General features: G+C 37.9%; 1 protein-coding gene across 5 annotated transcripts in view; it reads left to right on the top strand.

The window, feature by feature from the left end:
- Window positions 1-22,843, top strand: part of KITLG (KIT ligand) — a 55,911-nt gene that overhangs the window by 17,795 nt on the left and 15,273 nt on the right. For 3 of the 5 annotated variants that reach the window (XM_074574683.1, XM_074574700.1, XM_074574691.1), the window contains exons 2-4: window positions 7,941-8,054; window positions 16,559-16,621; window positions 21,305-21,484. In XM_074574683.1, coding sequence (XP_074430784.1) covers window positions 7,941-8,054; window positions 16,559-16,621; window positions 21,305-21,484 — 357 coding nt within the window. Of the gene's footprint in view, window positions 1-7,940; window positions 8,055-12,478; window positions 12,541-16,558; window positions 16,622-21,304; window positions 21,485-22,843 lie in introns of those variants that run through there. The other 2 variants (XM_074574711.1, XM_074574720.1) reach the window with 2 other exon arrangements.

Genomic DNA, 22,843 nt, shown 5'->3' with positions numbered 1-22,843 from the left:
CATTTTCATCATGTACATGTACATGAGTTTTATCATATGCCAAGTATCAAAATAGCTGGTGTTTTCACTGTTCTTTTTTTTTTTTTTTTAATTTTGTCAGTGTAATAGTTCTCCCAACCCAAATTCCACGTACTTTGTAGCAGATGGTAAGAATTAAAGATCCAGTACAGAATTTCTTTAACAGCTCATAATCCATTTCCTTTACTGGTGCTTAAAGGTCTAAGATTAAAAAGGGTGGCTCTGTATGCATTTTCATTATAATTCAAAAGAATATTCAAGATAGTGCATTTTTTTGCACAAACTTGTCAAACAAGCAAGGCGTCTGAAATAAATCTTTAAAAACGATCTTTAATTTAAAGTATTTTACTTCAGAGAATGTCTTTTCATTCCCTGAGGAAGTCAAATCATCCACCTCCATACAGTGTGAGAATCTTGTCCTTCCTGCCAAGATAATCTTGTATCTTGCTTTGCCTTCTCCTTTCAATTACTTAAAAATGCCTTTGGATTTATGCTAGAAAACTCTTTCGTAAGTTCCCAAGAGAAAAAAAAAAAAAAAAAAGACAACTTCCTCTTGGGAGTTTGTGGGAGGTTTTGTTGAGTCAACTGAAATCTGGTCTTCTGCTTATTTCTATTTTGATTGTGTAGGTATTTTGGATCTCAGTGTCTCTGTTAACAGAACAAGTAAATATTGGTCTTTATCACCCTGAAGTGGGATAAAAAAATGTAAGATTTCAGTACCAATCCTGGAGGATTTTAATGAAACTTTACAAGGAGGGGAAAAAAAGATCTCCTGCCACTAAGTATGTCCTAAAAAGACTTGTACTAAGAGCAGGACCTCTGAAGGTCCTCATAGCCTCTGATTATGACTTAACAGGAAGATTTCTTTCAAAATTTATGTTTGGTGTTTTTTTTTTTTATTTTTAACTTTTCTTACAATTGAAACGTTTTTGTCCATAAAACTCCTGGTTCTTTGCAGACCTAGAATGTCACCTGATGGATGACTATCAGTAAATATTTATTTGAATGTTGTTAACACAAGCTCCAGAGGCAACATCCATATATAATTACCTGTCTCTTGGTAACTTCACTTCCCAGTGTTTGAGAACTAAACAAACTGGCTGTCATCCAGGACAGATTTGGGATGCATGGAAGCTGCCTGAATCCCTGGCTGTCAAGTGAGATTAAGGAGTGGGCAAAATTTATTATGGAGCAGATAACATTTTTAAAGAGCCAAAGCCAGCATTTTTAGGACAACCAAATATTTCACATTGGTATCCTTACAGGGATGGAAAATAAATACATAAATTTACACATCAAACCCACTGGTTTTAGTTGTAATTACAAATTACCTGGATTGCATGGATTTGCAAGGCAAACTCTATATCAATTTACACTTCCTCTTGCTTATCATGTTCCTGTCGTTTCCAGCTGAAACTCACAAACCAAACACAGCAGGAGTTTGGTTGCACCTTATTCAGTGCAACAGGAGCATGTTGGCTGGAGCAGCCTGCTGCTTCTGCATCTGTCAAGGAGAGCTGGAAGGGGTAGAGGATGATGGCAACTGGCCTGAGGTTGCATGAAATGAAGCTGGCGTATAGTCTAAGCAGCTTCCTAGTTTTCCCAAGATCTGGATGGCGGGAAAGAATAGTGTGTTTTATCATTTTCTCAGCACAGTAAGACTATGCATCTTAAATTTTTCTGTCTCAGGAAAAAGATGTGCATAACTTGGCAGAACTAGAGAATGGTTTCTTCTTTCAGCAGAAAAAAAAGTAGTGAAGAAAAAGTAGTTCTACATTAGCATCTAACAGGTTTGGAACTATTTTTATCCATTGACCTGAATAGAGCTATTTTTGATTCATTAACAGTGTACCTTAGAAGGGAACAAGGTCTGTAAGCATCTGAATACAGCAGTTGGCTTTTTCTTTGCTTATGTGGCTGGTGGAGTCTGGCAAGCGCCACTTTATTTAGCATTCTGCCACCAAAAGGAAATTTAGCTGAAAAATCCTGCTCTTGTCAATTGTCATTAGGCATTCCAGAAGTCCCTCAAGGGAAAGCAAGTGAGTGTTCAAAGGTTTAGGGGGAAGAGATTTTATGGGCGGGAACATCATGGAAAGGCAGATCCAGAATGTCACAAAAAGATTAAACAGCTGTGAAAGCAGGTTACCCATTGAACTCATGTGAACGTAGGGGGCAGTGGCACCTCTCACTGCTTATATTTGTAACAATAACTTATTATTTTCCTTCCCCTTTTCCCCATGAAGTACCCTTGTATTATGTATTTTAAATGTTATATGCGGAACTGGGTAGAAGAGCATCCTGCATTTTATAAATAACTGAATAATTGTTCAAATATTTCATATCTAAACCACTCAAAACTTAATTTGAAAAAGTGAGCAGCATTTCTGTAGTCTATGTTTAAATCAGAATCCAAATAAATCACTCCGATGCTCCCTGATGAATTTTGTTTACTTTTATCATCATTCTCCCTACTACACATCATTGTTAAAAAAAAAGAAAGAATAGTATCAAGTCACTAGAAAAATATGCATCTGCTTTTTGTAATCATAACAAAGCCTGTAGGGTGTGATCCAGAAATTTTTAGGTGTCTCGGCCCGGCAGGGTGACTCACTGAGCTGGAGTTAGCCTCCGTTTTGCTCAATGGACTGACAAAAGGTTGTTCAAGAAAACTCACATGTTGACTGGGGAGCTTCCCAGAAGTTAGGGTGCCCAGATGGAGGAGCATGTGCGAGAGGAGGATACACATAAATGTTCTCATGCCTGTGCAGCAAGCATGTCTTTTTTTTCTACATAATGGCTTGCCAGTGTAAAATGCATACATGTTCTGAAAAATAAGGGTCAGGAATACCAGAGTACCCCCAATTTGGACCCTCTGGCTAGGAAGCCATCATAGGTGGGGCAGTGCCTCCAGTGGTAATTGCAAGGTAGATATCACAGGAATATAGATACCTGTGAGCTGGAATTAGCTTGGTTAGAGGAAATTTAACCCAGATCTGTCACTCATTAGTGAGCATCTGAGTTGATAGGCTATTATATTTGGTTAGACTAGCCAGTCTTTTGCAGGACAATGATGAGCGTACACTAGGCTTAATGCTTCAACTATGTGTTATTCAGGGATCAGGGAGTGGTTCCTCCAACTGCATTGAAGTCATCTCCAGGGTACCTGAGAGCGTTTAAGGACCTTTCCAGTTCCAAATGTGCTTGCCGAAATACTTCACTGCTTCCAGACTAGGTGGTCATGTCTGGGTGACTTTTTTCCCACAATTAACTCACTTTTTTTGGGCTTGATCAATATTTAGCATTTAAGTACTATTTAGGCACAGCCATTTAGAGGACTAAAGTTAGCACTGTCGTTTGCATTGGTGAAGGTATCACTGAACACCATGAAAATGAGAATTGGATTACACTCTGTATAAATGTTCTTCTTTCACTTCAAGATTTCTCCACGATCACAGTAAATTTCTTAATTAGTTAAAGACACTTCTTCTATGACTTTAATTATCTCTAGCGCAGCTACATAACTAAACAGATTAGGAGACATATGAAAGACTTATTGTGCTTTTATGCTTCTGGATGTTTTCTGGTTAAAAAAAAAAAAGTCAAGAAATATCTTTTCTTGCTGCTTTCATTTCCTCTGAATCTTTTTACAAAAGGCTTTTTAAGGCATAAGTATGAACATTAAGTTAGTTATCCGTGACTGACCAGCCAATGTTGTCTATGTCAGAAGTTCACAAGCTGCTCCTCAGCAAAGCAGCACGCAAAGACTGCCTGAGGAACCAACAATGAGAGATATTCCTACCCCAGCATTAGCAGAAGTGAAAAATAAATTTGGGAAGCCTAGCCCAGGGTGAATATTGTTCCACATTGTCAGCTAACCCTACTACAGCTGGGACTTGGTTGTGGTTAATTGGATGATTTGCTCAAGAAACTGGGCTGAAAAATTCCATGGCTAACATGATTTGAATGCAAGAAATTTTATAATGACGAACTCTCTCATCTGTGTAGTTACCAGCTCTCCCTGTCCTTAATGATTTTTTTTTTTTTTTGCGTTTTATTATTTATCTTTTTTTTGGGGGTGTGGGGGGTGATTTCTCCCTGCTTATGATTAGAATTGTTATCAGTATGAACTAGATATTTGGAAATGTCCAGACTTTCCAATGTTTGGCTTATTTAGCAATATGGTATTCCCCTTGCTGCTTTCCATTTAAGGAATTAGCTGAACATTAACCAGCGTGATTAAGGAGTTTTGATAGCATACTGTGAAAAAGATGCTAAAGCACACATTCAGCAGCCTTTGTCAACACTCCAGTTCATAAATTAAGAACATAAATGAAAAAAGTCGTTGATTTACAACTGAAAGTACGGCCTTCAACACATTGGATGGCTAGCTAAGTCTCTAAAATGCTGTTAACTGAAATAGATTTCGGCTTATAAGGAATCGTAAAAATAATGTGCAAAATGACCAAAAAGTGTGTACTTGAAATCTTTAATTTGAATTATCCTTTCCAGTCTAATAATTATTATTCCCCTTTCACAAAAGCAACTTAAATATTCAGTATTTAAGAGATTTCAGAATGTAAAAACAATTGAATAATTTTTGAGCCAAGACCAGGAAGAGGCCCTCTTGTGTACAGGTCTGCCTCCTGTCTGCCATATATCTTCAATTTGAAGCTGGTAGATGATGTGTGATTAAATCCTGTGGCCAGCTTTGAAATCCCATTTTAGCTTAGAAGTAATTATGTATGGAAATCTGTTGTGAGTACTGTGTGGGTAACTTTCATTTATGGTTAGTAAAGTGTAAAACTGGAATCCCTATTTATAAAGCTGTTGTTTAACCTTCCTTTTTGTTCTGTCCTTGATTTAATTCAGTCTGTTCAAGTTTTGTTCAGACAGCAGGTTTCGTCATTAGTAAGTAACACAAAAATAGCTTAGCTCTTTGATCTATACAGTCCTTACATACAATGTGCCTGTAGGCATGTGTAATATAAATATTTTGTAAGTGCAAATAATTAAAAGATTTTGGATAATAAGTGTGTTGAAACTAGCAGTATTTTGCAGATTTTCAGTTCCTGTTGGATGACACAGGGAAGAAATAAGCAAGAAAAGCCTCAAATCACCTCAAAATTTACAAAGCCTTTGTTTTTAATAGCAGTTACAAAAAATACTATATTTTTAAATCCCATTATTTACATAGGAAAAAAAAGTGTATTCTTACTGATTTGCATAATTATAGTATAGTGTATACACACTATACATATATACATATATATATACACACTATACATATATACACATATATACATATACACATATATACATACTATAGTGTGTAGTGATTTTAAGGTTGATGTATGGGTTTTTTTTAGATGCAGAAGTATGAAAATGGACAAGATTTATTTAGAGTGTGCTGCTGCTTTTATTAATATTGCTCGACTGATCTGGCAAAAAAGTATTTACAGTTAAAAAGTTTTGTCACTTTTTTGATTATTAGACTGTTAGGTTAAACATCATCCTATGGCAGTGACACAAGTCAGTGAACAAATCCCATCTTCCTTTACATACTACTCAGTATTGAGGAACCCAGTAAAGAAATTGGCAGTTTCTGGCATGGACTCCATCTCCAAAAAACACATCAGGGAAATGTCCCGGAACCCCAGCGAGCCTAACTGCTAGTGTACTGTTTAACGCTGAAGGTAGAACTACGTTTTTTAATTCTTGAAAGCAGTATAGTTAGGCCATTTTGGAACCAGCTGTTATGAACTTTTTGCCTTTTTTATAACAATTTTGTTCCAAAAATCACTAGTGGGAAAGTAGTCTGTTAACTTAAGGTCCCCTTTGGTTTCCTCTGTGATTGTGGAGCTTATGTGAGGTGAGGGAGACGTTTCTTTGACCACTTAAAGCTAGTTCTTAAACAACTCGGAGCTCCTACACACTGCAAGGAGCTCTCAAAGGTCCTCTCAGAGACTAGTAGCATCTTTGTTTCATCTCCCCAGAGCTTGAGTTGTTCATATATGTAAAACTGTAAAGTTTCATATAGCATAAGATACAGATGTTTTGTAAGAAAGACTGCTAAGTACCTAACTTCAAGTTAGGAACTTATTCTCAATTCTTCACAGAGGTAATTATTCTCAATAATTATTTGCACAAATAGTAAATTAAAAGTATTTCTGAATGCTAGTTTTGTCGAAGCAAGAGGCATTCTCAAAAGACATGCTGCATATTGAATATGTAATTTGCACAGAATATTTTTGATTTCTTTGTGTGTAAGTCTACCCATCATCATGAACCTGTGGCATCTGAAGGTAGTTTAGGGAAAGCCAAGTGCAGGCTCCACCAAAACGGGCAGTCCTGGCCTGTCCCATCAGTAACAGGCCATTTCTGCTGTCTCAGTTACCTGGATCAGAAAGCTGGTCTGCCTGAAAAAATGTCACAGGAAAACAAAGACGGAAGTTGCCTGCCTGGTACAGCTGGCTAAACCATCTCGCCAGTGCAAGAGGCAGGGGGAGGAGGCTGGTTTGCCTGTTGCAGTAGCAGCCCACACTGCGTTTGCCTAAATGAGTCAGGAAATCGTATTCTAAGAGAGCAAATGACCAGTTTTCCTTGAGATGTAAGATACATATAAGATTTAAGAGACAGTACAAGAGAGAGATTTACTTGTCATGTAACAGCTCTAGGGAAAGTACCTGGCACAGTTCTGTCATGTTTCCCGAGCACTCTTTATTATCATGCTTTCTTAGCCCCTCTAGGTTACTATAATAATACTTAATCTTTTAAATCTGTGATTTTCTCTTTCTGCTTTCCTAAAGAGCCTCGTCTATGTTGTTTGATTTGCTTTGATTTTAAATTGAAAGTATTCGAAGGCAGGGCTGGAGACGGGAGCTCTCTGCCTGCTGCAGGGATCAGATGAGGCTGAGATGCATCTTGGTTTGTGCAAAAGCAAATTCTGGTCTCAGCCCTGCCCTCATGGAGGCTCGGGAGCCTGCACAGGCAAATTCCATACTTGCAGTGAATGTACACCATCATCGGCCCCTGCTGACAGCTGGCACAAGAAGCTTCACAACCCGAGGCAACTTTTGATTATCCGTAACTTAAATGCTCTAACATTCTGGAAATAAAGATCTGCAGCTTCAACTTGGCACAGGGCTCTGTGGGAAACCAGCGAAGCACAAGGAACAACAGAAGGCGAGGAAGTTCAGGCAGTGTAGCCAAGGAGACACCCAGGTGCATCGCAGCTAGTTATCTGGTGCTTTTCTGGCTGAGTCTCACAAGCCTGTGTGAGTACATTACATTGCCGTTCCTAATAGGATTTAGGAGGGGAACGTAGTGCCAAAGCCAGGCTGACGCCCCTGAGAGGCCAGGGCACGTCACTTAGAGAAAACGTATCGTATTGCTTCTTGAGATCTCAGTATTTGGGCAGAGTCCAGTTGTGGTTTAGCTTGCAGTGTAAAGTACCCGAATGTAATGGCTGTGATTGTGAACTTTCTCCTGTTATCTCGCTGTGGTGTGGTATCATTTTATTCCTTATCATCCATCATCACATTAGAGGCACAGGTTTATCAAATACCTTATCGGGTGAATGGCAAGTATTTAGCTTTATGATGAAGAATATTGCAAAGTTTGTCTCATTCTCTTCTTTAATATCTGTGAACTTTGCAGAAACTCACCTAAGCGATGGCTCAATACCAGGTTTTTTCCTTTATTACTCTGAAGTCACTTGCCTCCAGAAAAGATCAATTAAGTGCTTTTCTGTGGATCCCTGCCGTGAATGTTATACTGTAATGGTACGACTATGTGCTCATGAAAGTTGAAGGGTATTGTTGCATCTAGACTTTGTATATGAAAACATCAGTACAATATTTTACTTCACATTTGGAGATCACTTACTTGGGATTTCTTTTTTTTTTTTTTTATTTAATAAATAGACTTGGATTATCACTTGCTTTTGTCTTCAACTACTCCTACTTAATCCTCTTGTCAAAGCCCAGAGTTCCTGCGGGAATCCAGTGACAGATGATGTGAATGACATTGCAAAATTGGTAAGTAGCTTTTATTTTAAATTATTCTTTATGTTAAACAATAATCAGTGGCTAATGGCACTTAAATTTTTAAGCAAAGTTAGTAAATCTATATTAGAACCAGGGGAATATGAAAAAAAGGATAAATAAATCCATCAATGTCTGTCACTTGATCAAAACCAAAATCTTTATTGCAGAGACTAGAGAATAGTTTCAGAGCTCATTGAAGAGTTGACCTTCTTGATAAGCTGGAGCATAGGTACATATGTATTTTCCTCCCTCCAGACTTCCATAAAAATTATCAAAATTCTTGATTTCCTCAAATGTTGTATGGGATCAGATTGCTTCCTGTGTAGATGAAAGATTATTGTCTTTGTGTGTCTGATTTGTGTGGAGCAGACTGGCAGCAAACACAACTGAAATGAACCAGAAGTCTTTACCTTAGGTACATGGGAAACTTGTGCCATATATAAAAATAGTATTAGGCATCATTGTAGCAATCAAGGCAATAACAATTGAACAGCTCTTACAGTCTTTGGGTGTGAGTGGGCTACGCTTATTGTCTGTTTCTCTCTCTACTTGCTGTACCTAGAAGTTTAAGTCTGAAGGACTCACAAACTGAATTCATTTAAGTACATTTTAACTGTTACTTAATTGAGCAGTGCATTAACGTGAAAAACTGCATGTCCGTGTGTGAAGTCAGTTGGTATTTTACTCCACTCCATTGAGGTCAGCGATTACGCTAACTTGCAGTAGTGCAGGATCTAACACCAAAGATTTTAAGAAATAATATATACTGAAACTTAACAAGCATACCTTCATCTACATATTGATGTAGATGAAAATTATGGCTTCATTATGGAAAAAAAGTTGCAATAACCAGCATTAATTTTATCAAACACTTAATTTGGAGTCCCTTGCATTTTCTGCCAGGGTAATGTTCTTAACTTGTTTTCTTCGGGCATTGTTATATACATTGGCACATAGTGTAAATCTCTGGGGTGCTCTATAGTCCTACTCAAATGCTTAGTGCATTAGTCCTTTTAGGCAGAATTCTGGTGTGTTGGCATGTTTATTCAAGATAATAGTTCATCTCTTGAAAGAGAATTAAGCTTTGATTTAAACCTGTTGAAATCCCGTGAGGGCTGGTGAAATTGTCTGGTACGGGGTTAGCAATAACTTTTTGTCAATTATGTATCCTCAGAAAAAATGCTTTAACTTTCCCTTTAGTACCACTTAAACTTCAAGAATGTATAAAAGCAGGTTACAAAAATTTGCATGCAGCTTGAGCAATCAGAATTGCTTTTGAAATAAATTCTGAAAGAAACCTAATATCATAAAAATTAGGTTAGTCTTTAATTTGACTGTGACTTTCCATATCATGTTCCTACACCTTCCTCCAGACCAGTCCAGCAACTGCAGTTTTTGCAGCACTATGTCTCCATACGCCCACCCTCCTCCACATTCCCTCTTAGTTCTCCACATGCAGCGTGGTCACTAGTTCCCTCCCGTGTCCCCCTAGGCACGATCCCTGCCTGAGCAATGTTTTGAGATCTTGCCGGATTTGTATCCCCTTTTGCTTGGGCTGCTGGCTGGGCGGGAAGGACTTCGTGTGGCGACTATTGCGGTGTATGTGCTGCTTGTCCTGGAAGAAAACCTCTGCCAACTATCCAGCTTGCCCTGCGCTTCTGAGGGTAGGACTCAGCCGGGTAGGACTGAGCTTCTCCCACTCCTCAGTGAGGATGCTGTACGATCCTTCTTCTGACTGTCACCCATACCTTTCAGATCTCACTACCAAATGCAAAATTTGGGTGAAGTCAACTGGCAAGTTTAAAGATATTTTGGGCTGGAGAAATAACAGAGAGACGCAGAAAATACAAAGCCCAGACACCTGGATTCTCTCTGTCTTGAGTTGTGCATCTGAGAATGTTTTAAGGAAAGTCTGTATCCCCATTTTGTCTGTGTTAATATTTGCATAGATTTTTCATATGGAAATAATTTCTATAAAGCCACTTGAGAATTGAAAAGGATAACATGGAAATAAGTTTAGTATCTTAAATTTAGTATAAGAACTCTTGGTTTCAATTGAACTGACTATATTCCAAGTTAGTTATTCTCTTTTGAAATGCTACACCATGACAACATGACATTGAGAACAAAATGAAAAAAAAATATAATAAGGCTTACAGTACTTTTAAAACAAAATATCACTAGCTGACAGTGTGAATACGGGAAGGGAGAAGTTCACAGAGAATCCTGACAGATCACATTACTTTGCTAAAGAGTACAATTTTTTTATGCTATATGGAGTATAGTCTTAGTACATAGAATCCAGACTCTAACATGATTTTGCTTAAAAATATAGTTCAGGAGACTGTTCAACTCTTATAAATTACTTTAAATGTTTTTGTATCACTTCTCCTTTTTGAAACAAAATATGCTCATTGAATTAAGGAATGATATTCTGATGACTTACATCTTCAAAATTAGAGGTAGCACCCATAGGGTGTCGGGTTCGTTATTGATCCTATTGGCCTTTAAAAGTCTTAGTTCTCCGCTGATCCAAAGACTTTGTGCGCTGCATACAGTGTCTAATAAATGTCCTCCCCTTTCACACTGAGAACAAATTGTAGCACCGAGGATTTCACAGAAGCTAATGTTACGTGTACAGTTATTGCCCACAGTTATTGTGATGTTATCGACAAGCTCTATCACACTTGCTGGGAGTGGTATGATAGTTGTTTCTAACGGCTTTATTCTCAGCCACGCTGTCATGTTCTTTAAACACTTTTGTCCACAGTCATGAGTATAGTCCCATATCTATGTGCAATAAACTTGCCGTTCGGCAGTAGTACAAAAGTCCCATCATTTAGTTCAGGATATTGGCTTCTTTTCCTGCTGTCTCATCACAAATGCTCAGACATCAGCTTAGATTCAGTATGGCCTGAATCCTCCACTGAAGCAGATTATGATCTCTTCATCTCCCCAAAATGTTAGTCTTTGTGCCTTTTCTCCTCACTGTAAATGTATATCACCATCTCCCCCCAGCAATTCGGGTCTATAACAAAGGTGTCCATTTTGGCTCTTGATGCTTCACAGATCCTTGTATGTTCACTTTTCAAACCTCCATGTTTGGGGTTTTTTTCTGTCGTAATAGGAAAAAAAAGTTTTTGTAGCTCTCCGCCATAAAAATTCACTTTTCTTTCAAATCCTTGGTGGATAAAAATCCAGTTTACTGAAAAGTCTTTTTCTGGCTTCAACTTCTGTAATTTTGTCCTTCTGTCTGTTAATTTGCTGCTCTGACCCTGTATCTTCTACTTTTTTCCTTCAAGCTGTTCCTCCTTTTTTTCATTATCAACGGCAAGCTTCTTGGTTTTGTCTTCAAAGGCTCTAACTATTAACACTGCCTGTGATGTCTTAACACATGCTGAGTTTGCCCTCTTTGCTTCTCCTCATTATTTCCATGGTATCTGCTACTCTGTTTGTGGCCGCAGGAAGGGTGCTCCTTGATGAGCTTCAGGTACATTCTCATCCTCTTCCTATCTCATGCTAGAATTCTTTGCAGCGTGAATCCATATCCCTCTTCTTTCTTTTTCCTACTCTATTCTTTCCTACCTCTACTGCAGTTCACCTACAGCTTGCAAAACAGTGCCACAGTTACCTACCAACCTCTTTTGCCTGTAGCTTTGTACATCTTAGTCTTTATTTGTTTATTTGGTTCAGGGCTTCTTGTTCAAAGTACCATAAACCCCTTATATCACTGGCAGAAAACCCCTGAGCATGGCTGTGGCTGTGTTCTGCTCGACTGTATTGTGTTCTAGGAATATGAGAAGAACATGCCTTAGTCAACTCTTTCTGTGAATATAGACCAGGGATGTCTACTAAGCCTAAGCTGTTGGAGAATAAATAAGGCACACAGTGCAGTGCCTGAAAATGTGGGTCATTTGCCAATCAACTTTGTGTTGAGTAATAAATTGAGGACAGATGTATGGTGTAACTTGCTTTCAGTGGTGTTAACCTGGCTTTTCACTAGCATCATACTAGACTCATACCAGAAGCTAGAATCGGAAAGAAAGAGCGGATTCAGTAACAATAAGCATCAATAACAAAGAGCATTAATCAAATTAAGACCAAATCATACAGGTATCTGTTCATACAAAAATAACTTGTATTTTCTGTAAGATTGAATTTATTCAAATCTTTACAATATAATTTTGTCATATGAAGAATGTATCCTAAGTAAAATGATTTTAAGAAGCAAAGAATAATCTTGTTTGTTTGTTTTTTAATAGCGTGAACTTTAAAAGAGCAGAATTTCATACCTATAGAGAATGAAAGTATTTAAAGAGTATTCATTCTGCATTACCAATTGCTTGAACTCCTGCTTCTTTTTTAATGAAGATGTCTGGAGGGAAACACATTACTTGATGAACAAATGTTCTGTATTATGAAACTGTAATTGCAGCACCTGTCAATAAAGCCTGTCCCCATTGTTCTTTTTAGCACAGTAAGTCGTCAGAAAGCTGCATTGCTGTAATTGTGACTCTGATTTTGCATAAGAATTGGGAATCTGTTGTATATATGAACATCAACTTTACATATGAGTAGCATTTTCACTGAGCTGTGCAGTGTCTATAGAATGTACCTGCATATTTTGTTTTCATCCATTAACAAAATCTAAGATACTCACTTCTTATATGATGATCTACTTCTCTAAAGCAATTTTTTTCTTTTGAATGTTGGAAGCCCAAACAACAGTCAGCATTTACTGATCAGGTTGCCTGTTGGAGACACGCTGTTTCAAACACTTTGTCTTCACATTGCATCTTTGCTGTAAATGTGTACTTTACACTCTCTGCAACATTTGATATTTATTTTTAAATGGATCTAACTCTCCTGAGTGAAAGGGTTATAAAAAATGATCCAGTGTTGTTATCCTGCAGATAATCTGCCACTATGTCTGTAAGAAGTGTGAACGGAAATCGTTAGCATGTTGTCGTAAGCCAAATGATGAAGATTTTATTAACTGCTTCATTAGCAGATGAGATAGATAGAGTAGATTGCAGAGATGATGGACAGAAAGTGGAAGCTCCTGCAGGAAAAAAAAGCCAAGGATGCAAAGAAGGGAGATGCAGAGACATTAAAGAGTAGGAAAGGGGGATGAGGAAGAGAGAAATGCGGGGTAGAAATGGTAGCAGGAAGGAAAGTATGGTTTTCCCATCATATGCCTCGGAGTAAAAGAGAAATCACTGACAATGGTAAATGGTAATTTTTACTTTAAGGACTTACTTTATCTTTGGTCTGTAAAAAAAAATAATAATCATGATATCTATGCTTGTCTCCTTAAAATTTTCAGAACAGTCACAATAAAGAGAATTTCCAAAAGCAGTAGCTCTCTTTTCAAAGCTGCAGAGATAAATCATCTAATTTCTGTTGCGCTGTTGTGATGAAAGAGTAGTGTAAGGAACCCAAATTGCTTTTACAACACCCCTTTTTCATCTCCCCGTCTATGTGACCATCAGCATATTTTAAAAGTATATTTGGGTTATGCAATGTTAGCAGTGCTGTATTAAATATTCAGACCTCTGTATGTCAAAAGGAATCTTACGTTCCCCACTTTGAGATTTTGTTGCAACTGGGAATATAGCACTTAATGTTGGTTTCATATGGATTTAAAGACATACGTCTGTTCTTCACCTCTTCTCAAACCTTGATAGGATTTCTACAACTACACACACCCACTAAATCAGAGACATTTTTTGTGGCATATTAATTGCAATGCAGGGTTATTTTAGTTCTATAGTTCCACACATTACTTTCCAAGATTATCAGTTGACGTTCTCTATAATCATCAAAACGGTTACTTTTGTCTGAACCAAGGAAAGTCATGCAGGCAGGTGTTTTGTAGCCCTCAGATTTATCACTGTAGTCAAGGAGTTGAGTACAGGAACCAAAAAAGCCATTCTGGGACTCAGAGAGTTTCAAGGGACAGTCACTTTCCATCCCCCTTTGCTCAGGCAGCTCAGAGCCCTCTTGTCCTCTGCTCCTTGTTGACACCCACAGCAGTCAAAGACACCATACGCAGAGTCCTTTCATTCCTTTCAGGATCATTTGAGCAGTTGAAAATCAAGTGGTTGGTTTTGGATCAGAGTCTTGGTGGTTAGTCTTCAAGGAAATTTCAAGATTCATTTCAGGAAAGCAAGACAGTACAAAATGCACAGATTTAGTACAAACACATCCTTCACTCTTACATTGGGGGCTCTACCCTATTTTCTATGCGTGATTTGGGAAGTCCAACTGGGACACAAATATAACTCCCTCACTTTGAGCTCCATCGTTTACCATCAGCAGAGCATCTGGCATGTGGAGTTTAATAAAAAAATCAATAAAACTTTAACAAGTTGTTTCGTCTTGAGGCAGGGCATATATTTTGTGCTTGACACCCTCCCCCCCAGCGATCTTCATTTTTAGTAGTAAATTCAAAAATATCTTTTCTGATTCACAGTCTGTCAAGGAGAAAAATATCTGAGGCTGAGCTGTATTCTCCGGCTTTGTTTGAGAAACTGTAAGAGCTCGTGGGCAGTTACATTTTTTTAACTGTGCATGAAAAGTGCTTGACAGGCTCTAATGCCAGTAAAGTAGATTGTATACATAATGCATATCAATTCTTGTAGTGTTCATTGATTTGGAACAAATTTAATCTTCCAGTGACCTTTCTTAAAGAATGGTGCTTTTGCTGACATTGCTAAGTACTGAATCCCTCTAGAGTGAGCATGGGAAACTTTTGCACATACAGTAGCGTCTCCGCTATCTTTGCTGCTTAAAGTGCGGCTAATCCTACCTCTCTAGGCATGCAAAGGAAGCTGGAAAAGAAACTGGATTACCTATTAATGTGTCATGATGTCAGGGTGTTTTTAGAGGAAGGAAAAATATACGAAAATTGTGGATAGGGATTTAGAATAAAACAGATGCTGTAAAGAAAGAAAGAATGTATTGCAATATTTTTCAGTATTTATAGCCTCTTGAATCAACTCTCAAAATGCCAAGTAAATGGAAATTGATACAGAGAATTTTAGTGGCACTTCTGTAACTGCTGCTTTGGGAATGTGTATATAAAAACTAAAAAGAAAAAAGAAAATTGGTCTATGGAAAGGAATGTACCAGGATCATTTGTATAAAACTTGGTTTTTAAAGCTATAGGAGAAAGCTAGATGTCATTGAACTGCAAGATTGTCACTCAGCCCACGTGGTAAATAAAAAAGATGTTTGGAATTCACTAGTGACTGTGCATAAGTATTGTCCTTGATTATTTCTAGAACCATAACATTTTGAAATTGCTGTTTTAATTTTTAATTGAAACTAGATTTTAATTAACAAATAAAACATTCTGTTGTGTCAAACAAAATAGTACCTAAAAACTGCACAGGAAAAAAAAATATCCCTGTGCTGGTTGCTATAGCAGCAGAATCAAAAGCAGCCATAACAGGATGATCTTTAACCTGAAGAAGTAGAAATATTTTGCTGAACAAAGTATAGATTGTGGATCACCAAAGGAATTATGTAAGTGCTTATTGTCTTTTGACTAAATGTATTTCAAACCAGGATGAGAAATATAAATTGAATCTTTCACTGATACAAAAGAAAATAGATTTGCTGTATCACTAAGCATCATAGCATTGGTAAACCTTTTGAAAAAAGTACTTCAAGAGATTGTGGATCGTGGCAGCGCCTCCCTCTTCATCTCCCCACTAAGCACATTCCCTAGATGATCAGCCATGTCTCATGGTAGTGTTGGATCCCATCTGTGGGATACTGCATTGTACAATTCAGTGAGAACCCTTCTTCCACTCCTTGTCTTTGCTTCAGCACGCCCCATACTCACCTACATCTGCAAAGCTGTGCTCAGCTTACGTCTGTGGAAGCTTTCCTTTGCCCCAGGACATTGTTGTGGTATAATTACATTGCTTATCATTAGTAATAGGCACAGCTTCAAAGTTGAAGTTGTGCTCAAGCGTTTTTATGACCTGATATGTAACTAAGCACAAGGCAGGCAAGTATTTCTTTAGGTTCAAATGCTTGCTGAAGTTGCAAGTTATTTGAAGGAAAAAGGCTTAGAAACTACTAGGTCCTCTGCTGTTTGGAGTAGTTGGTGTTACATACAAATTGTCACATAAACACTTCAAGACATGCCATTAAAAAATGAAAATGCAATGGAGTTTCTGCAGTAATGAATAACCTCAGATTGCTTCTCCTCACCACATTACCGACTTTAATTCTGCTGGGAAGGGGTAGCATTAAACATGATCACATCAGATCTGGGAATGTTACAGAGGTGTGGAAAGATGCTTCACTTGTGACCAAATAAGAGTCAGTAGCAGTTCCACAGGAAACTGACTGTAAGCTCTAAATGGTAGGTTACTGAAAATTTGTTTGAATATTTTATAGGTTTTGTTGAATACAGTGATCGAAATGAAATCTTACTTTGCAAAGTCAGTAATAACATTTTTATTATCTGTTTATTGTAGGTCGGAAATCTCCCAAATGATTATATGATAACCCTTAAATATGTCCCGAAGATGGATAGTCTGGTATGTACAACCACTTCAAGTTAATCCCAGTAAAATAGCCCACTGGAACCAGTGATGGCCATAACATTTTATACCTAGTCCTATGACTTCTTAAGTTACAATTAAATAATGGTTATTTCACTTTTCATATGCTTCAAAAGTATTCATTTAAAAGAAATATAGAGAGATTCCTGCAGTCACTTAAAACATTTCTAATTACAGGAATCTTAGGAAAATGTTTTTTCATCTTAATTTTTTTAACATTTTCTCTGGAAAAAGTCAAACTACGGTATTATTTCATGCTGTCAATTGAAAATTGTTGCTTTTTTAAGGAAGTAGTTTCTTTCTAATTGTACTTTGGAATATAGTGTAGAATGTCCTTCTCATTTCAGCCAGTGGAAATGCCATTAAAGCACAACAAACACTGAGGAGCCAATAGAGAGAACCTCAAGTTCAGCAAATGGTAGCACCAGTAACTAAACAAACCATTAGAAAGTGAGGACATTATTTCATTCAAACATGCATTGTATTATTCTTTCTATATAATCCCACAGCTAATACATAGTGATACTTTCAAATAAGCATCATCTACGTTCTTTAAAATTTTATAACATTTTGTATTAAAAACTTTTTCATATTATCTTATAGCTTATTCCACTACATACTTTCAATGTTTTTCTTTAATTAAAAAAAAATAGGTTTAGAATGATGTATTGAAAATACTCTCTTGAATGTTGCATACACTGCAAGAAAAAGGAGAGAAGGAAACAAGGTGAAAGTAGGAATTATGCTGAATGCTCTACTGTAATATATTAAAACAATAGATTTAAGGAAAGAAAAAAGGTAAGAAAAGCAATAGTTTGAAAATAAAACTGAACAATATTGTGCCTGTTAACAATGAATTATTGTAGACATACATCAGTAGTTGGAAATCATCTGGTAAGTCTAAGAAGCTGTTTTGTGTCTGTACAAAGTTTTCATTATGAAAATTCAATTTGTGTGCAATACATATATAAAAATGCATCCTATCCTACAACATCATAGCAAATCTAGCAATATTCCATATTGATATTGGAGAACGATGGCAGGAGCAACATTCTCTCAGTCCTGAATAACAAGAAGATGGCTGGAGGAAAAGGAGGCTGAGGGATAGTGAAGTGCCCTAAACTGTGAGATTACGAGGTATTATGGCAGATCTGGCAGTGTTCTTATGAGTTTTGTCAGAAGCTCAAGGCTTTTACTAGAGCATAGAGTAATTTAGGAAACTCAGTTTAAACTTGATTCCTTAGGCAGAAAAACTGCAGAAAAAATACGATGGAAGTCAGGCGCAAGATCCTATATAATGTAATTAAAACTTATGGAAAAAATTCCATTTGTGAAAATAGCAGGTACCCAGAGAAAAGGGAAGTAAGACTGGCAGCCACCATCCCCTGGCTGCGGTGCTTTTTGAAATTCAGTTATTTTGGTGTCTGATATGATAAGATTCACGTCTGTGGAGGGCAGCCATAGCCAGAGCGCTGCTCCCCAGCCTCTGGGACGAGCCCAGCAGCTGACGGGTCAGAGCTGGGCTGGATCGGGGCTGTTCACTGCACTCCTGGGGAGGTTGGCACTGCAGATGAAGAAGGCCAGGGAGCCTGCTTGAGCGGTGGGTCCTGGTCGTCCTCACTGCTTGACTCTTACCTCACTCCATGGTTCAGTTTTGGCTGCCAGTACAGTTTCTTTTCTATAGTTTAAATGCCATGTCATCTTGCTGCATCATATCCAGAAACTTAGGTCCAGTTTACATTTACAACGAGCAGCCAAGAAATAAATAGAAAGAAAAGAAGCTTAGAGCTGGGATTTCCGTATTCCCTTTGCTTGTACACCACTTTCAGTCACGGTGATGGAAGGTGCAGCTCTTGGCCACATGCCTTCGCAGGAGGAAGTATTCAGCGGTATTCACATCCCACTTTGCCAAATTCCTCTCTGGGGATTTCAGGTTGTGTTATGCATACCACAGCAAAGGCTGGCTGAATAAGTAGGTTTTGCTCTGGGTTCTACAAGGCCCCTGCAAGCTGGGAGACCCACATCTTTGCATAAGGCGAATGCTCTTTGTTCAGCTCTGAGAGGATTGAAATGGTGCTCTGCAATATTTTTCCAATAGATTTCAGTCTTCAGTGCGTGCATAAGGTGGGAAATGTACTCAAGGTAGCGTGTCTCAAATGTAGATGTCTAAAGGTAAGAAGGCAGGGTGAACGCGAAGCAGATGGGAAGCCAGTGTAGTGCATATAACAGGAACAGACTGACCTGATCCATTAAACAAGGGTTGTTGCATTATGCACTAGCTCAAGGCATCTGAGCGGCTTTAAAAGTAGTCTCGCATAGAGTGAACTGTGTAGTCTAACCCGAAGGTTAAAAGGCAAAGATGGCAGTAGCAGAGACTGAATTCAGAAAAGTAGATAAACTTGAAACTTTTAGATAGATGTAGAGAGAAAAAGCTAAATGAGGACTACCTGGAAGTACAAGGCAAGTCAGGTGTGCGGTTGCCCTAAAACGTAAATCTTGGTCAACATTTACACAAAAAAGCAGAGATAAGCCCCCATTTCTCCTCGCAAACAACATCACATTTCTCAATTTCAACAGTTTCATCCATGTGTTTGGTAGCTATTGAGGAAACAAGTGATTGCACAGCTTGATATTACTGAAAAGAAAACTTGAAGCTCTCGTGAAATACAGCTTTGTAGGTCAGAACGGTTCAGTGAGGAGACTCCCACGCACATGCTAAACCATGGGAGCAACAAAATAGATTCCCTGCTGGAATCACCAAATGCTCACTAGGAGAAGCAGCAAGGTTTTGCTAGTCCCTGCCAGAGGAGTATGCACACCCACAAAACCTCAGAGAGAAAAGGGTTTCCAGATTGTAGTTCAGGGAAGCACAGAAGTTCTGTGTCCATGTTCCTACACGAGAGCAGAGGACAACATATTGTCTGTCCGGTGAGGGCAATGAGATGTGGCACAAGGCATGCTGCTTGAACGGAGTACCTTTCAACAAGCTTTCTGTGATTTATTTACTTCTGCATGTCCCCTCCCATTGTTGTGTTTGAGGGAGAAAAGGGAAGCAGAATTGAGACAAACGCCATCCATTTCACATTTTATTTCATTCTTTTTTAAGTCATTCTTGAGGTAATTACCAAAGGTGATAATACTGACCTGCCATTTGTTACCAGTGTGTGAGAGTTGTACGCAAAAGTGAAAAGTCAGGTGGAGCCGAACAATGTATTTCCATTTGGTTCTCTAAGCCTGGAAGCCTAACGGTGTGGGTAATGTTCAAAAGCGTGAAGTGTGTTTTTCCTCATCAAAAACATTGACACATCAAGGCAGAACAACACCTGTGTCACCGAGAAAGTAATTTGTCACCAAGTGATGGTATTGACAGTAGTGAATAAGGTGGGGGGGTTTTAAATAAAGAATCTGTCTGCAGGTTTATGGCAGAAATTGAGTAAAGTGAGATTAAGCCTAGGAGCAGATACAACACCAAATCTTTCCCGTATGTTTCAGAAGGTGGAATGGATGGATTCAGTGGATGCTGCCCATCCACTGGTCAGCAACTGGAAACTGATTTAGTGGTACTGAGAGTACTTAGGGGTTGCCAGGCCAAGATCTTCATAGTGGGCAGGCTTTAATGATCCTAAGACATTTTTTACCACTAAAAAATAACTTCACATATGGAATAAATTCCCATAACATTTACCATTAAAAATTCAGCATTTATTGGGAATGGATTTCCAGGTACATGTTGCGGTGTGACTAATACATTACCCGTATTTTTGCTGACCATATTGGGCTATGTTTTTTTCCTGGATTGCGTGGCTTTTTTATTTACTTGACTACTGTTATGTAAATCTAAGTAAAGGAAGCTAATGGCTCCCTATAAGGAAGCAAGATGAATGACCAGGTTTCAATCACAAGGACAGCTGTACAAACTTTATCTGCAAAGTAACTGCCTAGGTGTCAGTGAAAGGATTTGAACTCTATTCCAGTGGCAAAGATGCGGCAGATACCAGAACAGGCTGTGTAGAACTCTTTTATTCACCAAGACTCAGGCAAAGAAAGACTTTTAGATCTAGAAACTGTTCCCAGGAATGGCATTTAGTGAAAAAGCCGAAGAGAAGGAGTTAACCGAGCTAACTAGTTTAAAGGTGGATAAAAGCACACATGAATTTCACGCAAAATGTTTATGGAAACCTTCCTCAGAAGAGATTTACATCAAGGACCTTTGGGGTTAACTGAGTCATGTAGGGTAAGAATAATAAATGAAAACTGAGATTGGTTTCAAAGAGAGTCTGAAGAAAATTGTTAAAGTAATAGTTATTTAAAAAAAATAAATCGGTTAATGAAAGCGTGGAAGAGGGTTCGTGGTACTATGTCTCAAGGCTCAAATTCTCAACAGACTGATGCTTAGCATTCATTAAGAATTTAATGAAGGGAGGGCATTTAACAGACAATCATAAATATGTCAGTATGAGTGAGAATAGAAATTTTACCAAAAGGACTGAAGAGAAAGTTGGCCACACTAAAGAAGACGAATTTTAATTTAGACTTTCAAGATAATTTAAATGGGAAAGGACAGTCTAATCTACTTTTGCACATTGAGTTGCTTAACCAGTTTTTGCAAAAGTCTGATATTTAATCTACCTCTCTGTTTCTCTTTTTATCCTCTGACAGCCTAATCACTGTTGGTTGCATTTGATGGTGCCTGAGTTTTCAAGGAGTCTACATAATCTTCTCCAGAAATTTTCAGATATTTCAGATATGTCTGATGTTTTAAGCAACTATTCAATCATCAATAATCTCACAAGGATAATTAATGATCTTATGGCATGCCTAGCTTTTGATAAAAATAAGGTAATCTTATGCAGAGTTCCTACTTTCATACTGGATATTTTTATTTAAACTTTCTGTTGCACAGTACTCAGTAATAGTTTAAAAATGTCCAAAGCTTCATTAGATTTGTTCTCATTTCTATTCCTGTACATCTGAAATCCTACTTTGTTTAGTAATGAGCTGAGTACACTGTGCTAACATTGGCTAGTCGTTATCTCCTGTTTCAAAGGAAAGTGGCTTACAAGGAATTACAGTATATACAATGACCTGTATACAGTTATTTAAGTAGTCAAAAATGTAACCATCATCCTTAAGATAATTAATTCATTCTGGTCTGTTTGAAACTGGCAGAAATCTTCCTTGTGCATCCAGCTTAAATTATTCATTTTGCTAGTGATCCTAATGTAAATTTAAAGATGATGTGGTTGAAGCTATTAATATACTTTTAGTATGTATCACAGCTCTGAAAGCTTCACCATGGTTTATTAAACTTTTTTTTACAAAGATACAGCAAAGACTAGAGGATATCGTCCTTTTCCCATGTGTTTATGGATGCCAACGGCAGCTGGAAGGATTCCAGGAGTCTCACTCAAGAGATGTCTGATTTTCTGGTGTGAAAATGATGGGGGCAAAAAAAAAAAAACTTTCTAATCCCTTACTTAGCTCTAACCAGTCTATCAGTAATAAAAAAAAAAAGTTCTGTAGTCGAAGGTTTTGTCCCACTGAACAAAATGGGCAAAATCCATCATGTTCTTTAGGCCAAGGATTTAATCTACCATATACGTTTATTTTTGTCAAGTCCTTAGCTGTTGTAATTGCACCTCTTTAACATCCAGAATGAATCAAATGGACTGAAACACTCAAGCTAATTCAGAATGGCATAACCTTGTAACATTGCCATATGTTGGCATTATATGGCTGAGAGTATTTTGGCATTCCCTACCTTTCCATTTCAAACTGAATTCTGTCCCGTCTTTGATGTATCTCTTTCTTTATATTTCTTTTTCTATTCTTGTCCTGATGATTCGAAGCACTCAGCTGGTACGTGGTTGGGGAAGAGGGATTTTATTTTGTAGAATGAAGAAGTAAATATCCTGTAATTCAGAGAAAAAACTAGCTATTGATTTCCTCAGAGAAGAATGAGGTCTAATACTTTCAGCATTAAATATAAAAGAATTTTGGAGCCAAAACTAGGAAGTTTTCCTTAGTACATATTTAACCCCTGGTCTTACCACTGTCCTCCTTGGGAGTACAGAGTAACCGCAGGCCAAATTCAACCTGCTGGCACATGAAACAGTTGTTATGAAAGCCAGAGTCAGGTAAAAAGAAATAAAGATAACCATCAATGATCTTAACACGGACCTCAGTCTTGTTGTTTAG

The sequence above is a fragment of the Larus michahellis genome, chromosome 1, assembly GCF_964199755.1.
Source record: "Larus michahellis chromosome 1, bLarMic1.1, whole genome shotgun sequence".
In the NCBI taxonomy this organism is placed as follows: Eukaryota; Metazoa; Chordata; class Aves; order Charadriiformes; family Laridae; genus Larus; species Larus michahellis.
The sequence above is the reverse complement of the archived record's forward strand: the minus strand, read 5'-3'. Positions and strand labels throughout refer to the sequence as shown.